This window comes from Bos indicus, chromosome 28 (assembly GCF_029378745.1).
Source record: "Bos indicus isolate NIAB-ARS_2022 breed Sahiwal x Tharparkar chromosome 28, NIAB-ARS_B.indTharparkar_mat_pri_1.0, whole genome shotgun sequence".
NCBI lineage: Eukaryota > Metazoa > Chordata > Mammalia > Artiodactyla > Bovidae > Bos > Bos indicus.
In genome coordinates this window covers 29,000,611-29,027,954 of record NC_091787.1, presented here as the reverse complement: position 1 = coordinate 29,027,954, position 27,344 = coordinate 29,000,611, and the positions used below count along the sequence as shown (strand labels likewise).

Sequence of the window (27,344 nt, the reverse complement as noted above, 5' to 3'; positions counted from 1 at the left end):
TGTTACTGGTTCCAATACAAATTGTTGGTTGCAGCCTTTTCTAAAAGGAAAAGTTAGAAAAACTGGTTTCTGATCTTCTGTAAAGCCATAAAATGAACGGGCATATTTAGCAAGTGGATTTAACTGCGGATAACATTTATCTCTGTGGTTTAGGATATTTACTTCAATAAAACTTATTAAGCACCTACAAAATAGAGAATGGTGTAGCTTTATAGCTTTTTCTGTTGTCAGTCTGAGGGCACAGAATGCCAAATAACAGGGCATATGTTACCATATTTTAATTTTGTCTACTGTTCAGTCACTGAACCACTTAAATGCATGTTAATGAATTATAAACATTTATTAATTGAAAATAGTTTACTTAAGACAACATAAAAACCCCAGAGGAAAATATTATGCAGGAGAAAATCCAAATAGTTTATTTTTAGTACATACTTACAGTGATAGACTTCCAAATCCCCTATAACTATTCTGTATTTGAATGGAAATTTTAGGGTATAATTATTATTTACATATTTAAGGACTCAGTGTGTATTTAAGCCATAATTTCAAGCCACTATTTCATTTTTTAAATTCCTAATTTGGAATAATATACCCAACTTCTGATTTTAGTGGTGGTGCTACCATGTCCTACTCTAGGTGTTTTATTGCAGGAAAGAAATGGGGGAGCATGGGGGTGAGCTGTTTTTGGGGTGCATGGCACAGCTTTCCACTTTAGGAGGATGAAGCTCCATCTGGAATAGGCTGGTCAGCAGTGAGGTGGCTAACCCCTGACCCAGTGGCTGGAGTCAGAGTGAGTCGGTTCTGGGGGGTTTGTCTAAACCCAAAGTGTAAGGTTTAAAGCAGCATGGTGTTCTAGAGTGTCAACTGATGTTCTCAGAAGACAAGGGGAGAATTCCATAGAGACAGGCAGCCTGCAGGAGGACGCGGGTGGTGGGTTGTCCTAGTCCTCCCAGTCGATGCTGATTGGCCCGCCTGTCAGCATCTGGCTCCGTGGACCACTGGCGTCCTCTCCTTCAGTAGAAGCCTCACGACGCACCCGCCGGTGGCAGCCCTGAGCGCAGCGAGAACGCTCGTCTAGCATCCCGCAGACCAGGACCCGGCAGTGCAGGAACACTTCCTGGAAAGATCACAATGATAAAGAACAAAAACAGTGAAGACAGCTGCCAGTTTGGGGTGGGGGTGCCTACTAGAAGCCAGACACTACCAAATACTTCATATGTTTTATCTCATTTCATCTAAACAACCGCCCTTTGAGACAGATGTCATCCCAATTTTACAGATCAGGAAACTAAGAAGGTTAAGGATCTTGTCCAGATTCACACATTTAGCAATGTGGCAAACATACTCAATCACATGGGTGATTTAAAACCTGACATCCACAACTTCTGCCTCCGTGCCTGGACACAAGAGAACCTTGGGAGGACAATGTCTAATAACATTAACATCTTGATTCATCACATCAAGGTCTGGGCATAACATGGGGTCCCATCCACATCTGTGTAAAGTAACAAGTTCTTTCTCCAAGCTTCTTCCTATAAGTAACTTCCCAATGCATGCTGCCGAGTTGAAGAGGAAGGTCAGGGTTAGCCATCATGGTTAGCAGTTATTTCCGAACAATGATGAAGCTGGACAGCACATGAATACACTTAGACGCGATATGGAAAAAACTGTTGACCTCAAACTTTCCTTTGTTTAAGTTGTTTCAACAATTCTACTAAAATAAAAAACCTTCCACCTTAACACAGTATATCAATATATGGCCTCTTATAACCTCTATTTACTTATATACATTAAAAAACTGTTTCATATTCAATTTGCATTTAAATTTTTTATGACAAGAGTTTTTTCATATCTCCTTTTTCTATATTTCATTGTACATTAACTGCTTAATATTGCATTAATTGATGCACTGGTTTAATGCCTCTCTCATGACAGTACTCTATAAGCACATTCAACAAACCATGTTTTTATTTTTGTTTCTGAGAAGCTGTCAGAATTGAAATTTTTAGACTGATAATTTTATGGTTATTACACATTGTCAGACTATTAATTAATTGTCAGATTATTACACAACTTTCTAGAAGGTATATCAACTTATATTGCTACTATACACATCTCCCTATAGCCTTGAAAGTTGGGATTTATAATTTTTAAAAATTTCATATGTATAAAATAGTCTTATAATTATTTGAATTGGCATGTAAAACAGTGAAATACTGTTTTTACTGAACATTTCACTATTTGTCTTTTTTGCAAATATTCTCTCCATATAGTTTGCCATGTGACCACTACACAGGCTTTTTCAATCACACCTGCTCACAAGGATTTTGTATTATAATCACATCATATTTTCTTTGAACAAGCCTAGTTAATTTATTGGGAGGGGGCAGATGATTCTGACATTCACGGAGGTGGTAAGATTCTAGATGGCCAGTTTTATAGTATTTTTCATAAGGTCACGCAGATCCCAATGGTAGGCTTTAGAATGTGAACCAATTGGGACAGTAGGAAGGCTCAGGTTCATGGAGGGAGAGGGCAGGCAGCTCTGTAAGGTAAAGGTGTTCGGCTCACCTTGTGGTCTTTGCCCACAAACTTGAAGACGGGGACCTGAAAGTGCTTTGCGAGGTGATCCCGGGATGTGTACTGCTTCACTGAGTCATCTGAAACACAGCTGGAAGCAGGGCAGGACAGCACGTAAGACTTGATTTCTTAAACAGAGGTGGAAAAACAATCCAGTCCAACGTGTTTGGTCCAAGGAGAGGCAAACGGGGTGGAGGAGGTTGGGCTGCACTCAAGATTTTTGAGAATGAAGGAAAAATGAAATCCCTTCCCTGTGAAGGCATCTCAGACACAGCTCTGCTCATTAACGCTCTCTGTACCATCTCTCATTCACTGTACCCACAAACTGTGCACCAGGACCTCCTGTTAAGTCAATATATAGAAGTATTAGTAACAGCAACAACATTTATTATAAAGATATCTTTCGATATTGGGGTATCTTTTTAAGGCTTTAATGGCACCCCACTCCAGTAATTTTGCCTGGAAAATCCCATGGACGGAGGAGCCTGGTAGGCTGCAGTCCATGGGGTCACTAGAGTCGGACACGACTGAGCAACTTCACTTTCACTTTTCACTTTCATGCATTGGAGAAGGAAATGGCAACCCACTCCAGTGTTCTTGCCTGGAGAATCCCAGGGACGGGAAGCCTGGTGGGCTGCCGTCTATGGGGTCGCACAGAGTCAGACACGACTAAAGTGACACAGCAGCAGGAATTCTGCATTCATGTACTTTATTACTGATTTGAGAAGGCTTTTCTTTAATGAAATTTCACTATATTTATCAGACACCTAACAGATACTCACCCCTGAAGGGGATCCAAAGGTGAGCAAACCCCAATTTGTACAACAAGGAGCTGCATAAAGATGTCAGTTTCTTAGATAATAACTAGACCTATTGGGGGAAAATAATTTACTTCCAACATGTTTTAATACCTCTTTTCACAGATTTAATGCCAAATTTTAATTTGATAGGCTTTGAGATTTTAATCTCAGGTCTACCACTTGAAGTGAAACTCCTAGGCTCACCTCAGGGTTAGCTGGGGGAAAAAGAGGGGTTCTTGATTCTCCACTTTGAGCCCAAGGATGAAAATAGATGAACCATTTTTCCTAAAGGCCGGGGCTCATACATATATTGTGGAGGGAGGTGGGAGAGGGGTTCAGGATTGGGAACACGTGTACACCCGTGGCGGATTCAGGTTGACGTATGGCAGATCCATTCTGAATTCAAAAGGAACTTTTACCTATTTCCTTTTCGTGGATGTGGATGCTTCATTGTTTCTATCAGGCAGTAAAAAAGTGGGATCAGATATAAACACCTATAAAACTGGATACTTACTCCACATATTTACAGAACACTTTCTAGTTTATTGCTAATTGCTGTTTCAGGGCAGTCAAAAAATCCAATAAAATTATTTAAAAATATGACACCTTGACTTGTATTACCACTGGTACCTTATTCCCTTAAACTGAAGAGGATCTAGAAATATAATGTGGTTTCTGTTATTTATTATATTTATGTACACATTGTCATTTTCCTGAGGGTAAATGAATCTATGCCATTTCTGATTATGTTCTCAACTACCTATTGCATATCTAATCTGTGTGACATACTCTGCTGGGTGCTGCAGAGGAGTTAGAGATGAACAACATGGTCTGTGATGTCAGGGAACTTAAAAGTCCAGTAACTGCCTCAGCATTTTCCATTTATCTTTACCTAAAATACTATTTTTTAAAAATTGAAGTATAGGTGATTTACGATGTTAATTTCTGATGTACAGCAAAGTGATTTCGGTATACACATATATGTTCTTTTTCATATTCTTTTCCACTACAGGTTAGTACCAGATATTGACTATAATTCCCTGTGCTATAGTGTGTGTGTATGCTTAGTCGTGTCTGACTCTTTGCAACCCCATGGACTGTAGCCCACCAGGCTCCTCTGTCCCTGGAATTTTCCAGGCAAGAATACTAGAGTGGGTTGCCATTTCTTCCTCCAAGGGATCTTTCCAACCCAGGGATCAAACCCACGTGTCCTGAGTCTGCTGCATTGGAGGCCCTTTGCTATACAGCAGGCCCTTGTTGTTTGTTTTATATAGTGTGTATCTGTTCATCCCAAACTCCTGCTTTATCCCTTCCCCAAATCCAACTTCCCCTTCAGGAACCATTAGTTTGTTTTCTGTGTGTCTGCTTCTGTTTTGTAAATAAGTTCCTTTGTGTCATATTTTAGATTCTACATATAAGTGATATCATATGGTATTTGTTTTTCTCTGCCTGACTTACTTCACTTAGTCCGATAATCTTTAGGTCCATCCAGGTTGCTGCAAATGGCATTATTTCATTCTTTTCTGTGGCTGAATAGTAAAAAAAATACTATTTTTTAAAGAGAAAGTGTGACAGAAAGAGTTGTTGTAGGGTAACACATTACAGAATAGAACCCAAGACAAACTCTGGCTCTTGATTTGGTGTTTGCTGGGATTAGACAATTCTAGTTCATCAACTCCAAGTTCATGTGCTAAAAGAAAGTAACAGCAAACGGTACAGGGTAAGTTCAAATAACTGATTACCCAAAAGTTGTCCAATAGTGGATTTTGGAATTCAACGTTTCTTTTTCTGGAGATAAACTTTCTAATTCTACTTTGCTTAGGCTTGCATTAAATTTCTTTGCATTCTCAGATGATATGCCAACTAAAACTAGAGGGAAGCAAATCAGATGTGTTAAATATCAGGGGAAACCAGCCTGATTTAAATTCAAGCTGAGGACAATGAATAATCAACCAATTTACAAATATAAGTAAACAGCATTATGTTTATTTTAGGACTCTGAACTAGCCCCAAATTAGTATTATGAAAACATTCATTCAATAGTTCATTAGATAAATAGTTAATGAGCTTTACTGTATGTAGGCAAGGCATTGAGGACGATGAAAGGAAGATTTCTAGTTCTGATTAGAACAATCAGGGACAGCTTCATGGAGGGAAAAAAAAAGTCCCAATGTGTCTCAAAGGACCAGTAAGAATCAGACAGGAAGAAAAAGGAAAGAAGATTTCAGGCAGTGGAAGTGGCAGCTGTAGAATCAGGAGAGTGTAAGGAGCAACAGAAACTGTGAAATGCCCATAGTTCTCTTTGGCAGGAGCAGAAACCGGAGAAGGTAGAGGTCAGAGGGTGAGGCACAGCGAGCCAAGCTGAGAGCTGGATTTTTTCTTGAGGGAGTATCTCAAATGCACCATTACTGCTCTTAGCTAATACTGTACTATCCAACATTGCACTAGAGATGAAACTATCTGCCCGTGTATAGTGGAAACAGGTCCACATAGCTGTGTTTTCGAGTTCTGCTTATGCTTTTGAACAATTTTAATATCTTCCATAGCATTGTTTTTGTGTGTGCTAAAGGCTGGAAAATTAAATAGCACATCTTCTTAGAACTGTATAAAATATAAGCATAGAATCCTAACTGAGGGTCTGGGTTACATGTTTTCCCAGCAACTTTCCCAGTTAAGACTATATGTTTGCAAAAGTAAATGCAAGGGGCAGGAGAAAACTTGTGGTAAGAGAAATATTCACTGCCTTGATTGTAGCGATAGCTTCACCAGTGTGTAGACATCAGAACTTACCAAATTGTACACTTAATCTTTTGGCCACATGGGGCAGCTTAGTTCCCTGACTAGGGATCGAACCCGGCTCCCTGAAGTGGAAGCGTAGAGTCCTAACTACTGGACCTCAAGGGAATTCCCCAAGCTGTATACTTTGAATAGCATATTTATTGTATACAAACAGCACTGCAATAAACCTGTAAAAAATTTAAAAGTAATCACCCCCAACAAAGTAAATCCATCCCCAAATCTACTTAGCACTAATTATGTGACTGAAAAAGAAAAGAAATAAAAATTGATGCTTCTATGTTTCATTTTAAAACTTTGTGGAGATCACTTTAAGACGGCAAGAAACCCAAAGGCCTGCCGTCTCCTATGAGACCTGCCTCTAGCCGTCCAAAGCAGCTCAGATGCCTTTTCCAGATTGTGAAAACAAGCTAAGGAGGCTACAGGAATCTGAAGCTAGAGGTACTCCTGCTAGTAAACAGCTAAATTTACCAACCAAAGAAGTCAAGAGCCATCAGTATGTTTTCAACAGGAATCTGACTATATATATATAATTTGTTTTTCTTTTGACTGGATACCCAGGGCTCTGTGGAGATGAGACTTGAGAGCTGGGATGTAGGAGGCTGTGTTTGGAAGCTTTCATCTGTCCAGGTGAAAGATAATGAGGGCTGGAAATAAGGCAGTAAGAGTAGAGAACGGGTTGGGATATTGCTACTTTTAGAAAGGCTTTGCAGTTGATCCTAATGTGTATCAAAAGTTTAAAATCACTGTGCAGGAAATGGATAGCAGCAGGGAAAGGTCACCTGTGGTGAGAGATCCAGGGGGTTAAAAACAAAGGAGAAATTTCAGAGTCTATCAGGGTAATTAGCAAAGGGCATGAACCAGGGCACATCTGTGGTGCTCTTCACTAGGCCATTTCCCTTTTCTTAAGCGGCAGGTCCTGACCTGCTAGAGATATGTCCCATCTGACATTGAGGATGAGGAAGGAACTGATGAGATACAGCTATGAATTTGGGATGTGAGTGTAATTTTCCTGGCAATGTAAGCAGTAGATGTGGTAACTGTTAGGCTTTTAATGATACAACGACACATGCAAAGTTCTCAATCCAACAACCTCAACAAATACGGAACTCTCCTTTGTATAAAACAAGCAAACAAACAAAGTTCACTTGATCTCTCCTCTCCTAAAACCAACCAATTATTTCATCTCTCTCCTTCACGACCAAACTTCTTAAAAGAGGGGTCTGCATTTGCTGCTTCCACTTCCTTATTCTCTTGCATTTCTCATTCCCCATCTGCCACCCTTATGCGAAGAGCCTACTCATTGGAAAAGACCGTGATGCTGGGAAAGATTGAGGGCAAGAGAAGGGGGCGACAGAGGATGAGATGGTTGGATGGCATCATTGACTCAATGGACATGAGTTTGAGCAAACAGGGAAGCCTGGAGTGCTGCAGTTCATGGGGTCGCAAAGAATCAGACACGGCTTAAAGACTGAACAACAACAACCATGCCACCCATGCTCTACAATCTCTCTGACCAGGTTAATCAATCATGTATGTATATTAAGTTGCTTCAGTTGTGTCCAACTGTGTGACCCAATGGACTGTAGCCTGCCAGGTTCCATGGGATTCTCCAGGCAAGAATACTGGAGTGGGTTGCCATGCCCTTTTCTAGGGGATCTTCCTTACCCAGGGATTGAGCCCTTCTCTTATGCTTCATGCATTGGCAAGGCAGGTTCTTTACCATTAGTGGCACCTGGGAAGCCCCAATCAATCCTATAGTTTCAACTATAAACAGGGGTAATCCTCTGTTATTTGTCTCTACTGTTTCTGGGTCTAACTGACATGCATTTCCAACTGCCACTGAAATTCTCTTAAGTATCCTGTGGGTATTTACAATTTGTTTCTGTTTGTTGTTCAGTTGCTAAGTCGTATCTGACTCTTTGAGACCCCATGGACTGTAGCCTGCCAGACTCCTCTGTCCATGGGATTTCCCAGGCAAGAATACTGGATTGGGTTGCCATTTCCTTCTCCAGGGGATCTTCCCAGACCAGGGATCCAATCTATGTTCCCTGCATTGGCAGGCAGACTCTTTACCATTGAGCCACCAGGGAAGCCCAGGCATTTATATTAGAATATTATTATTTGGAATTATCATATTCAGTATTTCTATAGCAAATCTGCTTTTCAACCTATGTCCTTTCATCTTGGTTAAGGACATCTAGTCAGTCATAACAAGTTAGACCCCTTGGAGTCATTCTGGACTCTGCTCTTCCTCACCGGTTTTTACCACGAAAATGTGCACAAGTGGTTTCTGAACTAATTAAGAGCAGGCAAGAGTGCTGCTTGGTTTTATGAAATGATTGAAGTTGCTATTGTGTCCAGAGATCAAATGTGAAAGTGTTAGTCCCTCAGTCTGTCCAACTCTTTTCAATCCCATGGACTGTAGGCTACCAGATTCCTCTGTCCATGGAATTCTCCAGGCAACAACACTGGAGTGGGTTGCCATTTCCTTCTCCAGGGGATCTTGCTGACCCAGGAATTGAACCCAAGCTTCCTATGCTGCTGGAGAAGGCAATGGCAACCCACTCCAGTGTTCTTGCCTGGAGAATCCCAGGGACAGGGGAGCCTGGTGGGCTGCCGTCTATGGGGTGGCACAGAGTCAGACACGACTTCACTTTCACTTTTCACTTTCCTGCATTGGAGAAGGCAATGGCAACCCACTCCAGTGTTCTTGCCTGGAGAATCCCAGGGATGGGGGAGCCTGGTGGGCTGCCGTCTATGGGGTCGCACAGAGTCAGACATGACTGAAGTGACTTAGCAGCTTAGCAGCTCCTATGCTGCAGGCAGATTCTTTACCATCTGAGCCACCAGGGAAGACCCGGATGAGAACTAAGGCTAATCCATCATTCAAGAAGCCTACTTACCCATCCTGGATGATGTAGTACTTCATGATCTCGTCGATCTTGGATGTGGGGGTGGCAAAGCAGCTCTCCACCAGGCTTTCTAAGCCATTCACGTGCACCAGGGGCTCAATACCAAAGTAGAGGGAATCTCGCAGCTTGAGAGTAGGCAGGGCTTCCCGGTAAGGCTCTTCGAACTCATGGTCCTTGAAGATCTCCAGAGTGAATGGGAAGATTCCGTGACTGCGGCTCATGATTTCCAGCGGGGTGTTGCGAAGGTTGGGAACGTAGCCTTCGGAAATGGTGTACAGGCGTGGAAACTCACAGGTCACGGGAATCAGCAGTTTGCTGGTTCGAATGATGATGTCGCCGCTGCTCCCTGGGGTCTGCTTGGGTAGACCTGTCACCAGGTTGCTAGCCACGATCTTGTCGTTCACCACCTGAGCCAGGCCAGAGCCAGGAGAGGAAAGAGTCTCTGTTTATTTCTACAGAGCACCCTACCTGCTGCCCATCATAACATTCTCCAAATTTCTCTTTACGTCAAAACACATGAGAGATTCAGTTGCTAAAACCTGAAATTAAAAAAAAAAAAAAATCGCTTCTCCTCTTTTTACTAACATGTTTTGACTGTTAAGAGTTTTATATACCACTTCATGGTCAACCCACACATTCCTTTGGAGTTATTAGTCATAAAAACCTGAGCTATGCAGAATCAGCAAATTCAAAGCTCTGATAGTTTAGAAAAGAACAGCCTCTGTATATTATATTTTTTCTGGAATCCTAGACTTGGTGATTGTGCAGCAGCATGACCTTGGGCTGAGCTCATCTGCATGTGGGCTTCAGCTGTCGCATTTACTCAGATGATTTTCAGTTCTTCATCTCTAGCCTTGTCTGCTCTCCTGTGTACCAAGAACCCCTGGCTCATTGCAGGGCACTTCTATTTGATTATCCACAGATATGACAAAACACAATTTGCCTAAAGTGGGTCCTTCTCAAATATCTCCCCAACGTCTCATCCCAAGTCTAATTAGCTCTCTGATTTTTCTCTGTTTGTTTCCATAAATAAATACTTGTTTATTTGATTGCAAGGGCCTCTACACCAATCTCCTGGGTCTAGGTCCTCTTTTTTCTATTCATTTTGTCCACTTCTGATTTCATCATAACAGTGCCTGCTTCATCCCATTCCTATGGGGAAAAGCCAAACGTCTCACCCCAGCACACAAAGCAGATCTTTGAAAGCACAGTCTCTCTTCACCCACTTTTCCAGTTTCCTTTCCATTATTCATTCCTTGCCAGCCAGGTTATGTAGCCCATTCACTTAGCATAAGCCTCAAGAATTCCCATCGCTGAGACTTGATCACTTGTTTCTCATCTGAAATGCCCTTTCTCCACCTCTCTGCCTGTATAAACCAGGCATATGCTTCCACCCCAAATCAAGTCTCACTTGTCCTGACTACTCCAGGGTTTGTCCCTTTCTGGCCTCCTATACCACCGTCAACTGTATCCCTGACTCATATTTTATGTGTGTTGTCTTTTAGGAACCATGTATGTTCCTAAAAGTCAGGGATCTTATTTTGCATGTATTTCACATATCCCGCAGCCTCCCCAGCACAGGGCTGTGCACAGATTCTTGGAAGGAAGAACAAATCTTTTACCTCTACCTGGTTCAATCCTTGGACTCATTTGTTACCTCATGAATTAATCATTTTTTCTTCAAGTAAAATAATTGGTCAGAGGAGACACAGTAGGCCCCCTCGTACTGGTGCTGACGCACTCAGGAAAATGTCTGTGCATATTGGAGAGATGGTATTCAATACTATTTGAGAACTGACAGAGCAGAATTCTTTTTAACTTGCTGTCTTCCCAGGGTCAGGATCACAGCACAGCACAGATGCTCAATAACACATTTGTTAAATGAACAGCATATGAATTTTTGAGCGCCAGTCTTTTATGCGTAAATATGTCATCTATGACACAAGCCACAACGCACACCTTCATCAACCAATTCCCAAATAACTAGATTTGGTCATGCCCCAAGAGTCCTCCAGGAAGAACCTACATCAACCACTGTGCCACACGTCTTGAGGGAGAAGAGGATGTTCACATGGGTGCCATTGGACACGCCTCGGCAGGAGGTGTTGGTCAGGAAGAGCTCCAGACCGCCAACCAGGTCCCTGGGGATGCTCACTTCGATGGTGTTCGACTTGCAGAATACAGGAACTGTGGGGACAGGGGATGCTGTTAGAACCAGGAAAGCGGAACTGGGAGAAGGGGAAAGAGACAACTAGGAGAAACAACTTCTCCCTCTTGCACTTTGAGCTTTTTTGTGGTCAAATAATGCTCATCAAATACTGTATTATTTCCCAAATGAAGAAATATTGTTCTGAAGTTTCAAGTTAACAAACATTTCAAAGCGTGTCTAGCATAACTCCATGTATCAAAACACTTAAAAATGAACTTTTAGCAGAAACACAATTTATCGGCAATATAGGAAAATTACTGCTTTGATATGGGCTTAAATTACATAATGTTACTGCTTTGACTTCACCATTAATTATTGCCCCATAAAACAGTGGTAATAAAAACGGCATTAGTGCACTTGGGGAAGAATTCCAAATCATCCTTGCATGGCTCAGTAAACCATAAACTGTGACTATAAATCCCACTTTAATTTAATATAAAAAGATTGCTTTTCTTAAGCATTCTCGTCTCAAGACTGTACAAATGTCCTAAAATAAGTACTTCTGAGTACTGTCAGACAAAACATGAGGGCAATATCAGTGTATGAGGGCACATAATAGCAATGACTTAGTATTAAGAAATCACAGATAGGTGCGTATTAAATATTTGCTGGATGAATAAATTAATATTCTGGACATAAATAACTAGATTCCCAGAAAAACAATGATCTGTTAGAAAAGAGGAACTCCATCTAAATTAAGTATTGAATATTAGTTATTCAACTAATAACAGAAATCAGGGTAAATAAAATCAAAAGTAAAAAGCAAAGGAAACCACATGTTCCAGCAATCCATTTCTGAGTATAGATCCCAAAGCACTGAAAACAGGATCCCAAAGAGATATTTGCATACACATATTCATAGCAGCATTATTGACAATAGCCAGGAGGAGGAAGCAATCCAAATGTCCATCGATGGATGAGTGGATAAATAAAATGTGTACACACGCAGTGGAATAGCTTTACAAAGGGAAGAAATCCTGTCATACGCTACATGTGTGAAACTTGTGGACAATTTACTAAGTGAAATTAAGTCAATCACAAAATGACAACTTGTAGGAATCCACATATATCACGCACCTAAAATAGCTGGCTTCCTGGAAACTGAAAGTAGGATGGCGGTTGCCAGGGGCTGCAGGGAGGAAGGAGGGAGGGGTAGCTGTTTTTAACGGGTACAGAGTTTTAGATGTGCAAGATGAAAAAGTTCTGAAGATTTGCTGCACAAAAATGTGAATATACTTAACACTACTGAACTATGCACTTAACACTGGTTTAGATGGTAAATTTTATGTTACCTTTTTTTAACTGCAATTTTTGAATGATTCCAGAGTGAACACACACTGCTGAAAGAGCTGGTATTGTAAAAGATGAGAATCTTGACACACTTAGGTGAGGAAGACAGGGATATTTGGGGCAGAAGTCAGAGCAGAGGCTAAGCATGTAGTACCTTGGCAAGTGTGGTTATCCTCAGACAGCACCAAGCCCCGGGGACATTCACACCGATAGCCTGTCTCAGATGTAAGGCAAGAATGGCTGCAGCCACCATTGTTATTGTGACATCCTTCAATGTCTGCAATAAAACCGAAAGAAAAAGGAAGGATCTTGTAGCCCTCTTCCCCAAGAATTCTGGTTCTTGGACTCATGGTTTGCATCAGGCATTATACTTGACTTACCATAGTATCACTGGGGCCCAGCTCAGTCACTGAGACATGCTGGAATGTCCACAAAGAAGTTTTGATTAAATGTTAGAGCTACAAAGAGCCATCTTACAACACAAACACAGCTCTCACCATTTAAGCTGGTCATTTTGTAGAATGCCCTTCAACCCGGATTTGTCTGTTTTTCTCATGAATAAAGTATAATTTGGAGAGGAAGACGGAAAGTCATTTCTTAATTGCTGTAACATTTAGTCCACCCAATTTTGAAATGTTTATTACTGATGTAAAAGGAACTGACAAAATATAAATTCAAGCAGAGCAGCTAAATGGATCAGAGTTACTCAGAGTTACTGCCAATGGTTGGATCACCAGCCCCTCTCCTCGAATCTCTAGGAATAACAGCACTGGAGATATTTTTCTTGGGTTGACAGCACATTATAAAAATGAGACCTGGACAGCACACTGAGAGATTCCACTCTACTGAGCTCTCTCATTCTTCTCTTGTGAAGCAGCTTTTTAAAGTTTTCTTTTTAAAAGTTTTGCATTTTCAAAAAGCATACTCAATCAAATGGGCAAAAAAGGAAAAATATTCAGTTGAAAAATGAAGAAACTACCACATAATGTCATAGTTAGCAGAGGAAAAATAATGACCTTTGTGGGTTCTGGATGCTATCTTCTAGATCATGGATCATCAAACTCTGGCTGCTATATGCTGTTGTATATAAAGTTTTATTAGCACACTCAGTCATGCTCATTTATTTCCCTCTTATCTATGGGGTGCCTTCTCACTACGAGGGTAGAGTTGAGTAGTTTCAACAAATTCCATATTAAATATCCACTGTTCGGTCTATGCAGAAAAAGTTTGCTGCTCCCTGTTTTAGGGGTAAGGTAATATTTAAAAGTCCCTGGTGGCTCAGACAGTAAAGCGTCTATCAATGCGAGAGATCTGGGTTCAATCCCTGGGTCAGGAAGATTCCCTGGAGAAGGAAATGGCAACCTACTCCAGTACTCTTGCCTAGAAAATCCCATGGACGGAGGAGCCTGGTGCAGGCTACTGCCCGTGGGGTCGCAAAGAGTCTGACGCGATTTCAAAGGGAAAGCTATTTAAAAGGGAATGCCTTCAGGAATCCTCTGGTGGTCTAGTGGTTAGGACTCTGAGCTCTCAATCTCAACAGTCCAGGTTTGATCCCTGGTCAAAATTAAGATCCTTCATGGCATGGTCAAAAAAAAAAAAAAGTGGGGGAGAAGGCTTTCAGTTCATTTAAGATGTTCAGGGAAAGATATTAGCCAATTTCCAGTTATAGCTGTAAGTCTCAGTTCAATAATGATAAAAATATTAGTTCTTTGGAACATCAGTTAATTAAGTTGGAATGAATCAATTTTTGTGAAATAGGGAGAGAGAATAAATTTGCAGTGAATTAATCTTCACAAAATTTAAGAGAAATTAGGTTATGACCTATTTATAAATCTGTAGTTAAAAAAGATAAAAGTATTCTTACAGGTTTTTTAAATAGCTGCAAATGATATATAATGATATAGAAGAAAGCATAAAATATGCTATAAAATGTTAAAATCAACATTAATAGGAAATTTTTTTCTTAAAAGTGATGTTCCTTAAGTCATTTAATTTTCCTGGGTGTCAGTTTCAATAAATGTAAAATGAAAGTGTTAGATTAAATGTTCATTAAGAATATTTCCAGATCTAAGACTGCAACGCACAAAATAAGCTGAAATTCTTACTTGGATTGAAGAATTTTAAGTCTCTTACAAGGATACACCAAAATGTTTAGAATGGATATATCTAGCAAATGGGATTCTGGGTCCATATCTTTCTTTTACTTCTCTGTATTTTCTTCTATGAACATAACTCTTTAATAATACAACAAACAATAAAAATTACTTAAAAATTAAAAAGAGCCTTTTATTTTAAAAAAGAAAATATGCTAATCTAACAGACTAGCTAAAGAAACAAATATGTTTGGACTATTAATAAAATGTAAGGATTTCCATAAAAACAAAAAACCCAAAAACTCCAAAAAGGGCTTCAAATATGAATCTTAATCCTAAAGTGTAATTCATAGTCAAACTTTATCTTCTGCTAAAATACTTTTCAGTTATGATTATTAGGTTTTAAAATTATATTAGGATTAACTGTAATATTTCCAATAAAATACTCATAGATAATTACATATGTTCCTCATAGAACATTTCATTAATATACAAATATGCAAAGATGGTTGTATAACATAAGATTTAAGGAGGATTCAGGATATTACCCTTATCCAATAAAGCTTAAAGTACATTTAGCCTTTTTATAAGAGACAGCAGTTTGATATCCTGGTTAATGGACCCTGAGTTAATAATGTAAACTTTGTGGCATGAAGTAAATTGTGACCACTAGCCATAATTTTTCCTTTTAGGGTAGAAGTTTATTATTTTGAATATAGATAGAATAAAGTGAACTCACAAGCAGTGTTATAATGTATTATGCCACACATTCAGTTACCCTCTGGGACATATCATTTGTCCTCTGTAAATAATGATAAGCAGCAGCAGCAGCATTTATCTCTTCATATAATCTGCAGAGTTTTTTTCTTTTTTTGGTCTCTCAACTCTCAATGTCATGAGATTCAGATTTATTAAAATAGAAATTATGAAATTTCAGCTCAGATAATTTGCAAGGGCAAATGTGCCTGAGAGAAGGGATACTGTCAAAGCTTCATGTCATAATAGTAGACAATTTCCATTTCAGTTATTCAACATACATTTCAAATTATTTTTTATTACTTAATTATACAAAATGTATACAGAATCTCTGGACTTCCCTGGTGACTCTGTTGGTAAAGAATCTGCCTGAAATGCAGGAAACCACTGCAATGCAGGAGACCCAGGTTCCATCCCTGGGCTAGGAAAATCCCCTGGAGGAGGAAATAGCAACCCGCTCCAGTGCTCCTGCCTGGGAAATCCCATGGACAGAGGGACCTGGCGGGCTACAGTCCATGTCCAACTCTACAGTCCAAGAGTCGTACATGACTTAGTGACTAAAACTGCCACCATACAGCATTTCTACTATCAAATCAGGTAAGTTTACTTATCTCCAGACATGTGTTAATCTCTAATAAATGCAAAGCATATGATTAAAATAAATGACTTCATAAAATCCAGTTTCCCAAACTTCCAAGATGGTAAGACTCAGGTAGGAAACTTGGTAAAAACACAAACTGTAAGGCCCCTCCCACCTCACTGAACCGGAGTCTCCAGGAGAGAGACCTGGGAAGGGCCGGCTTTAAAAGCATGCAGGTGATTCTCAGCAAAAAAGTCCGAGAAACTGCTATAAACCATTTGTTCTGCCACCTGCCTCCATTATCTTGCTACTTCAGATGTGCTCCCTGGGTCTGCAGCATAGCCAGCACCTAAAAGTTATTTAAAAATGCAGGATCTTCACCTGACTCCAGACCTACTGAATCAGAACCTGCATTTTAACAAGATGCCAGGTGATTCGTGGGTGTATTAAAGTTTGAGAAACATGGAATACCCAATTTTTATATCCCAAACTAAAAATGCAGCTCTTTGCCTCTTGCAACATGTAACAGCTCCCTTCTGCCAAAGCTTGGAGATAAAATCAGCACTGCATTCTGTCTGCAACACAAGCATCCTGCAGTGATACTCAGTGCTGATGAGTGGTTTCTTTACACAGCTGAATTGTTACTCTCTTCTAACCCTGGACAGTTTCATAAATGTCCAAAAAATCAGCCAGTGGCTTAGTGGGGGCTCTTGATGTGAATCCCTTCTTGCCCATCTCACCTTCACATGTCTTGCCATCACTTCTTAGCACACGGCCAATCCCACACTCACAGCGATAGGAATTTTTGAGGTTTACACATATCTCACTGCAGCCACCATTGTTTTGCTCACATTCATTTTCATCTGTAGAAGAGAAACCACACCATTTACACAGTGCTGAGCCATGCAGTCTTTTCCCAAGCCCCTCAGCAGAATCACTACATCTTTTCAGATCCTGTTCACAGACTTTCCACAAACCATCTCCAATATAATCACTTCTATAATATTAACCTGGTCTCCTCAACCAAGTCATTTGTCCCTCTGCCCTCTGCTGGAGTGGAAGGCAGCTGGTTGTTTGCCAGTTCCCTCCTCAGGGCAAAACTGTTGGGGAAATGAAATTCCCTTTGTTATCTGGTTTCACTTATTTGCTTGTATTGGCGAGTCTCATTTTCTCCAATTCCTGAAACTTACAAATCAAACTGTGTTTTAAATGCATTAAATAAATTTACATTGCGAAAGGATAGGTCTGGTGAAATTTTTTGTGAAGCAGTCTTCCTTTATATATATATATTTTATTCAAGTATAGTTGACTTACAGCGTTTCAGGTGCACAACAAGGTGATTTAGTCATACATACACGCATATATTAGTTTTGAGATTATTTTCCATTAGAGGTTATTACAAGATATAAACTATGGTTCCCTGGGTTATACAGTAAAACTTTGTTGATTGTTGCATATCTGTTTTTTTAAAAAATAAAAATCTAGCAGTCCATTCATACTAAATCAAACAAGTGGAATCAAAATGTTATGAACTGTTTAGCTATGCAAAATTCATGTTTTCTAAAATATATGTATTATGCATACTATTAGTGAGGCAGTCTTCTGTTGGGTTGGCCAAAAATTTTGTTCAGTTTTAAGTAAAAAAAAGACATGTTTTTCATTTTCATGAAGAACTCTATTGACTCTATTTACTAACCGAACTCTATTTACTAACTGAACTAACTTTTTGACCAACCCAACGTTATAAACAACTGCCTTTAAAATCTGTTTTAACTATTGGAAGGGCCTTCCCTGGTGGTCCAGTGGTTAAAACTTTGCAGGCAGTGAGGATTCAATCTCTGGTCGGGGAACTAAGATCTCATGTGCCTCGTGGCCATAAAAACAAAATATAAAACAGAAGCAATATTGTAACAGGGCTTCCCTGGTGACTTAGATGGTAAAGAATCTGCCTGCAATGCAGGAGACCTGGTGTCAATCCCTGGGTTGGGAAGAGCCCCTGGAGAAGGGAATGGCAACCCACTCCAATATTCTTCCCTGGAGAACTCCATGGATGGAGGAACCTGGCAAACTACAGGTCATGGGGTTGCAAAGAGTCAGACACTGCTGCTGCTGCTGCTGCTAAGTCGCTTCAGTCGTGTCCGACTCTGTGCGACCCCATAGACGGAAGCCCACCAGGCTCCCCCATCCCTGGGATTCTCCAGGCAAGAACACTGGAGTGGGTTGCCATTTCCTTCTCCACACTACTGGGCAACTAACACAATGTTGTAACAAATTCAGTAAAAACTTCAAAATACTAAAAAACCACCTTTAAAAAAATAAACATTGGAATATTCCCATATTGGACTTAAGTAATGATTGTTATCCTTTTTAAGAATCTGATAAAGGATAATGATTCTTGTTATAAAAAAATGTACAGTTGGCAACAAATGTCAATCCACTTCCTCCTACAAACAAAAAATGGGGAGCTTGAAGAGCTAAATTTGTCATGGGTTGGATATAAGCTATAAACTAGGGACTGCGATTTAAATACCCACTAAATGACAGAAGGCACGGCTATGGGTCCCTGAGAGAAGATGAGCTGGAACTGAAACCCTGCTCAAGCCCGGGACCTTGGAAAAGGCATCCCCGTAGTGAAAGGAGCAGAAGAAGGACTCTGCTCTGAGGCTCGGTAACCAGTAAGGAGCTCTCTGCCTGAGGTTCTGAGAGAGAAAAAAGCCTTCGTAAAAGCCAAGTCTGGCTCTGCCATGGTTGAAGTATGAAGTCACAATTCCCACATCTCGTGGGGATCTTGAAGCTGAGAAACTGATGTAAACTTTGACCTGGATTGGTGAAACTTCTGTGACAAAAGCATCTGAAACACTGCTGTGTAGTAAAAACAAAAACAAAAACAAAAAAAACACCAAACCCAACTTCTTCAAACCAGGTGATAAGAGTGGAGTTCCACAGAAAAAACAATTACAATAGAAGATGGTTTACCATAAAACACTACACAGGCGGAGATGATCTGCTATGAGAAAGCTGATAAGGTAACAACTGGTAATCGCTGAACTATAGAGAACAGAATAACCCAAGAAAATACATAATACAGGGATTTAAAAAATGACTAAACAGATACGAGGCCAGTAAACAAATAAAAGAATGTGTAGGAAGACAAAGCAGAATTGAAACCATACACACAGAACCTGTAGAAATGAAAAATACAGTTGATAAGATCAGGCCCTACTGCCTGGACAGTGGATGAACAGGGTGCCGGCAGCCTTCCTGGGTACGGCCACACTGGTGCTTGGGTCCAGTCTCTGTCCAAAGCCTGGACTGCTTACCTTGAGACTGATTCTTTTTATCGGAGAGAGAAATACACTTCTGTTTATTTAAGCCATTGTTATTTGGGAGTTAATTGTCCGTTACAGCCTAACTTAGATACTCAAGGCCCCAGCAATTCCACTTTTATAGGTATAAAATGAAAAAAGTGTGGAGAAAATCTCACAGAAGAGTTAAGGTTCTTAAAACTATGTTAATTTTAAGAACACACAAAACAGTGCTATATAGTTGGTTATATATGTTATATTGTTAGTTATTTATTACATAAATAATAAAAGCATGAAAACAGGGACCAGAAGGACATACACTAACTTCAAAATACTAATTCCCCTGGAGGGTGAGAGAAGTAAAAGAGATGGCATGAGATGGCTTTATCTGTGTCTGTAAAATTTTATTTAAAAAAAAAGAAGAAAAATTTAGCTATAAATCTGGGTACATGAGGGTCTGTTATATTATTTTTCTTTACTCTTCTCTCTGCCTCCCCCAAATACATAATTTATAATAAATAATTAAAATTGTTATATTTTTTTTAAAAACTAAAGTAACATTGACACATACACATTAACACAAAGCTTTGCCTCTAATTTCAGGGAATTCATGATCTCCCTGAAACCAGTAGACAGGCCCCAGGTAGAAACTGGCAGCTTCCCCTGTGTCCTGATAGGCAGAAACATCCAAGGTAAGTTGCTAAGCAAGATATACGTATGGTGTGAATAACAGGTGACCTTTGATTTAAACAACAGCAATAATTAAATGTGTATATTTTTATTTTTATATCTGCCTGAAGAAATCCTGGAAGCATACATAAGTAAATAATGTAGGAGTTGACTTGGGGTAGAGTTGGAGGAGGGGAAATGGAACAAATGGAGGACACAGAGCTAGACGTTTCACTGTATACCTGTCATGCTGTTTAATTTGGGAGCTATTTAAATACATTACCTATTCAAAATTTATATTAAAATAAAGGCAGAGAAATGAATGAAAAACCCCTGCCTTAAAAGGAAGCCAAATATTTTCCAACAGGTGTGTGTGTGTGTGTGTGTGTGTGTGCGCGCGTGTGCAGTGTGAGAGGTTGGGGGGATTGTAGGAACCATCATCTCCCACACCCCAAATCCGTTTGCATTAAATCACATAGTCAAAATCGACCATGCAAGAGCCGTAACAACTGTTATGGGAGGGCCTAACCATGCTCCATAGAACAGTTGGTGGGGGTGGGGGGAAGCTGAGAAACAAAAGCTTTTCTAAAATAAGAACCCTTTGATAGCCCTTTCATCCTGATCCCTATCCCCCTCTGATCTTGTTACTGCTCTTCTGGAGGAGGCAGGTGTGGGGCAGTGCTTCCCTTTCTCTCCAGACTTGTTTTAAATCTCTTTGAATCTGAATACAAAAAGCTTCATAACATTAAACAGAAAAGAGATGACCTCAATCCTGGGTTTTTCAACTCTATTTTCTCCCAATTGTGGACAACAAAACATATACAATTAAACAATTCTGCATTTCCAACGAATAACCTGACTCCCCTTTCTTGCCACTCAGACAAACCGAAATTATATCACTGAAGCTATAGGAGTATACCTGTAGGTAATTCTAGACCAAAGCTATCCAATAGAAATACAAAGCAAGCCACACATAAAATTTCTTATTAGTCACATTAAAAATTTTGTTAAAAGGCATTGGTAAAATTAATTTTAATAACATATTTCATTTACTCTAGCATTTCTAAAATGTTCCATTTTAATATATAATCAGTATTAAAATCCTTGAGATATGTTCTTTTAAGTAGTCTTCAAAACCCAGTGTATATTTCACACTTACAGCCTGTCTCAATTTGGATGATAAATTTTCATCAGAAATATGTGATTTGTACTTCAGAGTCAGGAAATTTACAGTTCACTCAAGTTGTTCCACATATTTTTAGTTTTCCAATGACAATAAAGTATTAGCTTTTAAATTAAAATTATGTAAAATTACAGTTCAGTTTTCCAGTCACAGAAGCCACATTTCAAGAGCTTCATAGTCACATATGGCTAGTGGCTACTAGACTGGACAGCATAATCCTAGGCTGTCCCAGTACATGATATAAATTTGACTTGAGGCTTTAGTTATGAACTAAAAAGGCAAACCCCATTCTGAGCGCTCAGAGACACAAAGTGGAAAGATGGTGGTGCTGCGAGGCAAGAAGAGTTTTTGATTTGATTTGTCCTTTTGCCCCTAATAGCTGTTTCTACTGCAAGAGGAGTTTCTTACCAAAGCATGTCTGTCTGTCGGGGCCGAGCACGGTTCCTGGAGCACATGTGCACTCACTGGTACCCAGGCAGCTGCCATGGCAGTCGTCATCACAGATGTCATAAAAATCTATGGAAGGATAAAGATGACCTTTCATGAGGGGCGAGGGTCAGAGGACACTCTCATCCATGAGAAAGCCTCATGAGTTCAATCATGGGGTATGAATTCCTAATCAACATCAAGAGAATTCCCACTGTTCTGGCTTTATATAACCCACTGGCAAGAGGTACTGTCCAGGGGCATGTTCTGTCATTGAGATCCGTGAGTCCTAACTTCAGATCCACAGACCCCTGGGTGACCCTGGTGTTTTCTGCAAAACTTCACCAAACATGAGCTGTAGATTAAATAGTATTATGTTCTACTCTTCTATGCAGTCTATTTTTAAAATGTATACAGATTTTGATGGGATTAATAACATGAAAATTCATTTGAAAGTATTACTGATCTCAAGTAGCTTCTTCCCATTATACATCATTTCTAAAAAATATCAATGGATACTAAGCACAATGCTACCATATGGATGTCTGAAATATATCTAAAGAAGGGGTCTTCCGTGCTCAGAAAGGTTGGAAATCCACACTAAATTACATAAAAGACAAAACTGATCAAAGTCATAGCTCTCTTCCCTTTCTATTCTTAGGAATTTTTCATAAATCTTAAGAGCAGACCCCAGAAATCATGAGCTAGAGATATGTGTGCTCCTAAATCAATGTTCTTCAGGTGCTGAGATACTACCACAACAGAATTTCCTATGGCACTCTTCTCTTTGATGCCATTTCTGTGGCCTTTGAGGGGAGGGGAAAGAGCCCAGGGAAGTACTCACGACCACAGTAGACATGAAAGCAGACGCTGGGCTTGGTCAGACGATACACATAGTAGCCTCCAGGGCAGGACTTGACCTCCACGGTGGTGTTCCATAGGCAGCAGTTTCCGTTGAAGCTCGCGCAGGCCTGGCGTTGCACAATGCCATCACCTTCCAGAGGGTGGCTGCCATTGAGCCAGACAGGTGCATGGGTTCCGCAGTGGTTTTCCGGTATGCAGAAGGTGGGCATAGCATCCCCTGCCATGCCTGTGAAGCGGTACCACTCCCCGTCCACACTGTTGTCACATAGAGGGGAACCTCGAGACTCATCGAATTGGTGCTCAGTGTTCCTCCATGGCTCGTTCAGACTGATGTAAGCAGAACAAGGGTCTAGGGCTGGGAATGAAAAGGACACCTCAGAGGCACCTTGATGATTTGGGTCACAGTGGCAGTAGCCTGCGGAGAAGGCAATGGCACCCCACTCCAGTACTTTTGCCTAGAAAATCCCATGGACAGGGGAGCCTGATAGGCTGCAGTCCATGGGGTCGCTAGAGTCTGACACCACTGAGCGACTTCACTTTCACTTTTCACTTTCATGCACTGGAGGAGGAAATGGCAACCCACTCCAGTGTTCTTGCCTGGAGAATCCTAGGGACGGGAAGCCTGGTGGGCTGCCGTCTATGGGTCGCACAGAGTCGGACACGACTGAAGCGACTTAGCAGCAGTAGCAGCAGCAGCAGCAATAGCCTGATTTTGATCTTAGATTTCAAGAAAGAAGTAATCTAAAGTCCCTAAAAGCAGTTGTTTAAGATTCTTCAAGTTGATGGAAACATATTTCATAAATGCCTTTACATTTGAAAAATTATTTCAAATCTACTTAAGGCTCTGTGTTTGCATTGGACTAAACCTTTTATCCACAGTATTCCTCTGATAGGATTGTTGTTCAGACCAAAGGAAGTTATAATCTTGCTGAACACTGCACTGGTCAGACTGGATTTTGAGTACTGTGTTCATACTTGGAGGCTATACTTTATGAAAGTAATGGACAAACCTGATGTCCAGAGGATGGTGACCAGATTTAGAAGGGAGCCTAACAATTATTTACTGGGGAAGAAGCTGAGAACTATCATTTGGAGAGAAAAAAAAAAAACCAAAACCCTGCATATTATGTATTACTTTTCAAAAAATCTGGAAAAGGCTTGTGAAAGAGGAATTAGGTATTCTGTTACAATGACAAAACAAATTGTTATGGGGAAGTGCATTTCAGTTCACCTATCCAGTAATGGTGGTTTGATTGCTAAGTCGTGTCCGACTCTTGTGACCCCGTGGACTGTAGACTGCAAGGCGTCTCTGTCCATGGGATTCTCCAGGCAAGAATACATGGAGTAGATTTCCATGTCCTTCTCCAGGGGATCTTCCCAACCCAGGGATTGAACAGGCGTTTCTCATATGTTTTCTGCATTGGCAGGTGGGTTCTTTACCACGAGTGCCACCTGGGAAGCCCAGTATTGGAGAAGCTGTATCACAGTGTGGTAAGCTCTTCATCTTCGGATATTCTGAAAAAGGCTGGATGGTCCAACTAGATGGTCATTTATAAGCACGATTATGGGTGGAATTTTGTACCAGTAGGTAGTTTGGCTTGATAATAAATACGTAAACTTATTCTACTGAGAAGTAAAAGGCCTCTGGCACATGCTTTGAAATACACCGTATAGCGGCAAGGGCAGTCTCCACGTGAATGTGGGTACATGTTCCACCAGCTTATTGAAAATATCATGAACTTCGTGTCTTCACAATTAGCCATGGCATCACTGTCTAGAATACAGCAACATTTCAAGCATGCATTTTTAAGGCATAAATAACATAGACAAGTATCTTATCAAAACCATTTTAATGACTGAAGACAGCAATATCTCCAGTATTCTCACTGCCTCTCTCAATTTCAGGAAAACGCTGAGTTAACATAGGCAAATTTTGCTTATAAAGAATCTTACAATAAAATCAAGATATTCTAGAAAGGAGACCTAGCCAGAGGATACTATCCTTCTTAATGCATGTGAAGCTGATTTAATTGACATTGTAGGCAGGGAATTCATATCAAGGCTAGTAAACTTTGTGGACAAGAAATTCAGCTTTAGTAAATACTGCACAATAATTAAATGTGATGGGCCTTGTTGATAAGTTGTCAAGAAAATATGTTGAATTTTCCCAGTCTACATTTCCAATTCAAGTTTACTCTCAAAACTTCAGTCACATGTAGAGGAGGGCGTAGCCTAGTGCTCCGCTGAGAATATAACAAGGACAAGAAATAAGTAGAACAGTGCATATTCTAAAATAAAACTTTTGCAGAGTTACACATGGAAGGCACAACCCTCCTTAAAATGTCCCTGAGGTACCCCAGCTGTGTCCTAGACCATGGTTTGATGTCTCTCGAGGGGAAGAAATGTCCACATACGGACTCTCTACCCTCTGAAAAGGGAGACGTTCCCTCATCAGCTCTCCCAGCTGTGGTTTTCTCTTATGAAGAAAGGTTTCCAGGGCAATTTCACAGGTGATTATATATTCATAGAAATATTTGGTTCATCTCCTTGGCTCTAATTTTACAAGAAATGGTTAGGCACTTAACTTGTAATGGCTTTTACAGAAATTCCTAAACCTCCCTCAGTAACTATTTCATGATTTATAAAGTTTTTCCTTAAATATAACTATCATTTCTTGCGCTATTTGTTAAAAGTTTATTTCTTCTCTCGTAGGGATATATGGCACAAATAGAAATTTACTATCTTCTGTAAAATAAACATATATTAAAAGTTACTCATGCAATATTTTCTAACATTAAATAAACCCATTCCACTCACCCCCCTTTTAAGGGAGTACTTCAATCCTTTAATAATCTGGCCACTGGTGTTAATTCCTGCTTTCAGACTCAGTGTGGAGGCCAGAATTCGGTATTGTACATGCTGCGTCCTGAACTGCTGATATATGTACACACACTCATATATACACTCCTCAAATGAAAACAGCCGGGTGGATTGCTCTCGAAGTTCAAGCCAGGGGGCCTGGCTGGCAGAGAGCCGGTCAGCCTTTACCAGGATTCTCGCCCATCAGCCCCCTGGCCAGCTGCCCCTCCCGTATCCCCTGAGCCGGGAAGCGGCGCGGATGTCCGTGCGACGAGGGGCCAGCACCTCTCGGCGGCCCAAAGCGGACAGCAAATGTCAGCATCGCCGCCCTGTCATCCCCGGGGACCAGGAGTCCTCGACGGTCCTGGTCCGCACCCCCCGGCCCCGCCCCTCGGCTGGTCGCCCGATTCTTCGCCCTCTCTCTCTCTCTTAGGCCGGAAACCCACCTTCTCTTTTTTTCCTCTCCCCCTTCACTTCCTTCCCTCCCACCTCCCCTCTTCTCTGGCCCTTCTTTTCCTTTTTTCTCACTTCTCTCCTCTCAGGCAACCTCACCCCCACCTCAAAAAGTCCCTAGCCTCTAAAGTTTTCCCATTTTATGGCTTGGAGTCAAACGTCTTAGAAGTGCTGGGGGGCAGGGTAATTAAAATAAAAAAGATCTAAGAAGGGAGAACGCGTCTGATGGAAGGGTACAGGAGGTAATGCGCAGTTAAGCCAGGGAAGAGAGTGGGGAGAAAGCAGAGAGGAAGTTGAGGGAAGGACGACTTTGGCTCAAGCAACTCTTGGTTACTTACTGGCAGCAGATACAGGGTGATTAATCTTGGCTCAGACTTATCTTTAGGACTATTCTTTAGACCAGTTTTAGATGTAGAGAGTAGTTGAGAAGACTGTATAAAGAGTTCACATCTTCTGGCACCCAGCTTCCCCTCATGAGATAATCGTACACTAGTATGGTTATCTTTGCCACAATTAATGAACCACTGTTGATAGCTTAACTCAAGTCCACAGTTTCGATTTCTTCAGTTTTTGCCTATACCTTTCTCGGTCCCAGGGTCCCAGGGTCCCATCCCCTGGACCACATGACATTAAATTTTCCATGTCTCCTTACTGTCTCAAGTCTAGTTTTAATTGTTTATTCTTAAAACTACTAGAGCAAGGCCTTAGGTACCCCAAAGAAATAGGGGCAGCTAAACACTGAGCTTCCCCAAAATGCCAAGGAGTATGGTTCTCTTCATCTCAGCCTCTTCTCACTCTGTCTTCTAGTTAGAACTTAAATTCTAATGGGAAAAGGAGAGAGAAAATTGTTTCTAACTGTAATGAAAACTTGGCTTTGTTGGCCTGTTTTGTACCAAAGCTGGGTGGGGAGAGAGTTTAAGATTCACTCAGTCAGTGCAAAAGTCGTATTTTAAGAAGTCAAACCTAAGAAGTCTGATTTATCCAGATCTGTGCCTTTATGGGCACAGTTAGTCCCCTGTATTTGTTAAAGGAAAAACTCTAGCCTCCACTCTGAAAATCTTTTTTTTTTTTTTTTTTTTGCTCTTAAAGTTAGGACTATAAAAGTGCCTAGAAAATGAAGAGGTTAGAACCCTTTTACACATACTCCAAGAAATATTTAGCTCGTGGAAAGTTGTTTGGATTTGGCAGATCCATGGAAATTTTGGATGCCAGGTGAGAGGCTAAATGGAACATGAAATGAAATTCTCTGAAAACGTATCTCCATAGGTTATCAATGACTTTTCTTATACTATTCTAGAACCAGTATTTAAGATACTGGAATCTTGCTCTTAACAACCTGTACATAACAGCAAATTCCTCCAACAAAAACCAATATTGTGCCAAGTACTTGACGCAAGACTCACCCCTGGGTGCCACCCGTGTTACTATGATGAGGAGGCAGGCGAGAAGCAGGAGCTGAGGCATCCTTCTGGACCAGCCACCAGAGACAGACTGGAAAATCCTCTTGATTTCAGTTTTCCTTTGTCTACTTCTTTCTCAAGCACTTAAAAAAAAGGCCTCTAG

The 27,344-nt window shown here is 40.6% G+C and overlaps 1 protein-coding gene across 1 annotated transcript; it reads right to left on the bottom strand.

Moving 5' to 3' along the window:
* Positions 1-315: 315 nt before the first annotated feature.
* Positions 316-27,344, bottom strand: OIT3 (oncoprotein induced transcript 3). The gene is made up of 9 exons (XM_019954193.2): positions 27,185-27,344; positions 22,450-22,824; positions 21,588-21,695; positions 16,763-16,885; positions 12,748-12,870; positions 11,121-11,281; positions 9,086-9,501; positions 2,575-2,674; positions 316-1,120 (listed from the first exon to the last, which is right to left on the bottom strand). The coding sequence occupies exons 1-9, from the start codon at positions 27,243-27,245 to the stop codon at positions 944-946; spliced, it is 1,644 nt and encodes a 547-aa protein (XP_019809752.1). The 5' UTR covers positions 27,246-27,344; the 3' UTR covers positions 316-943.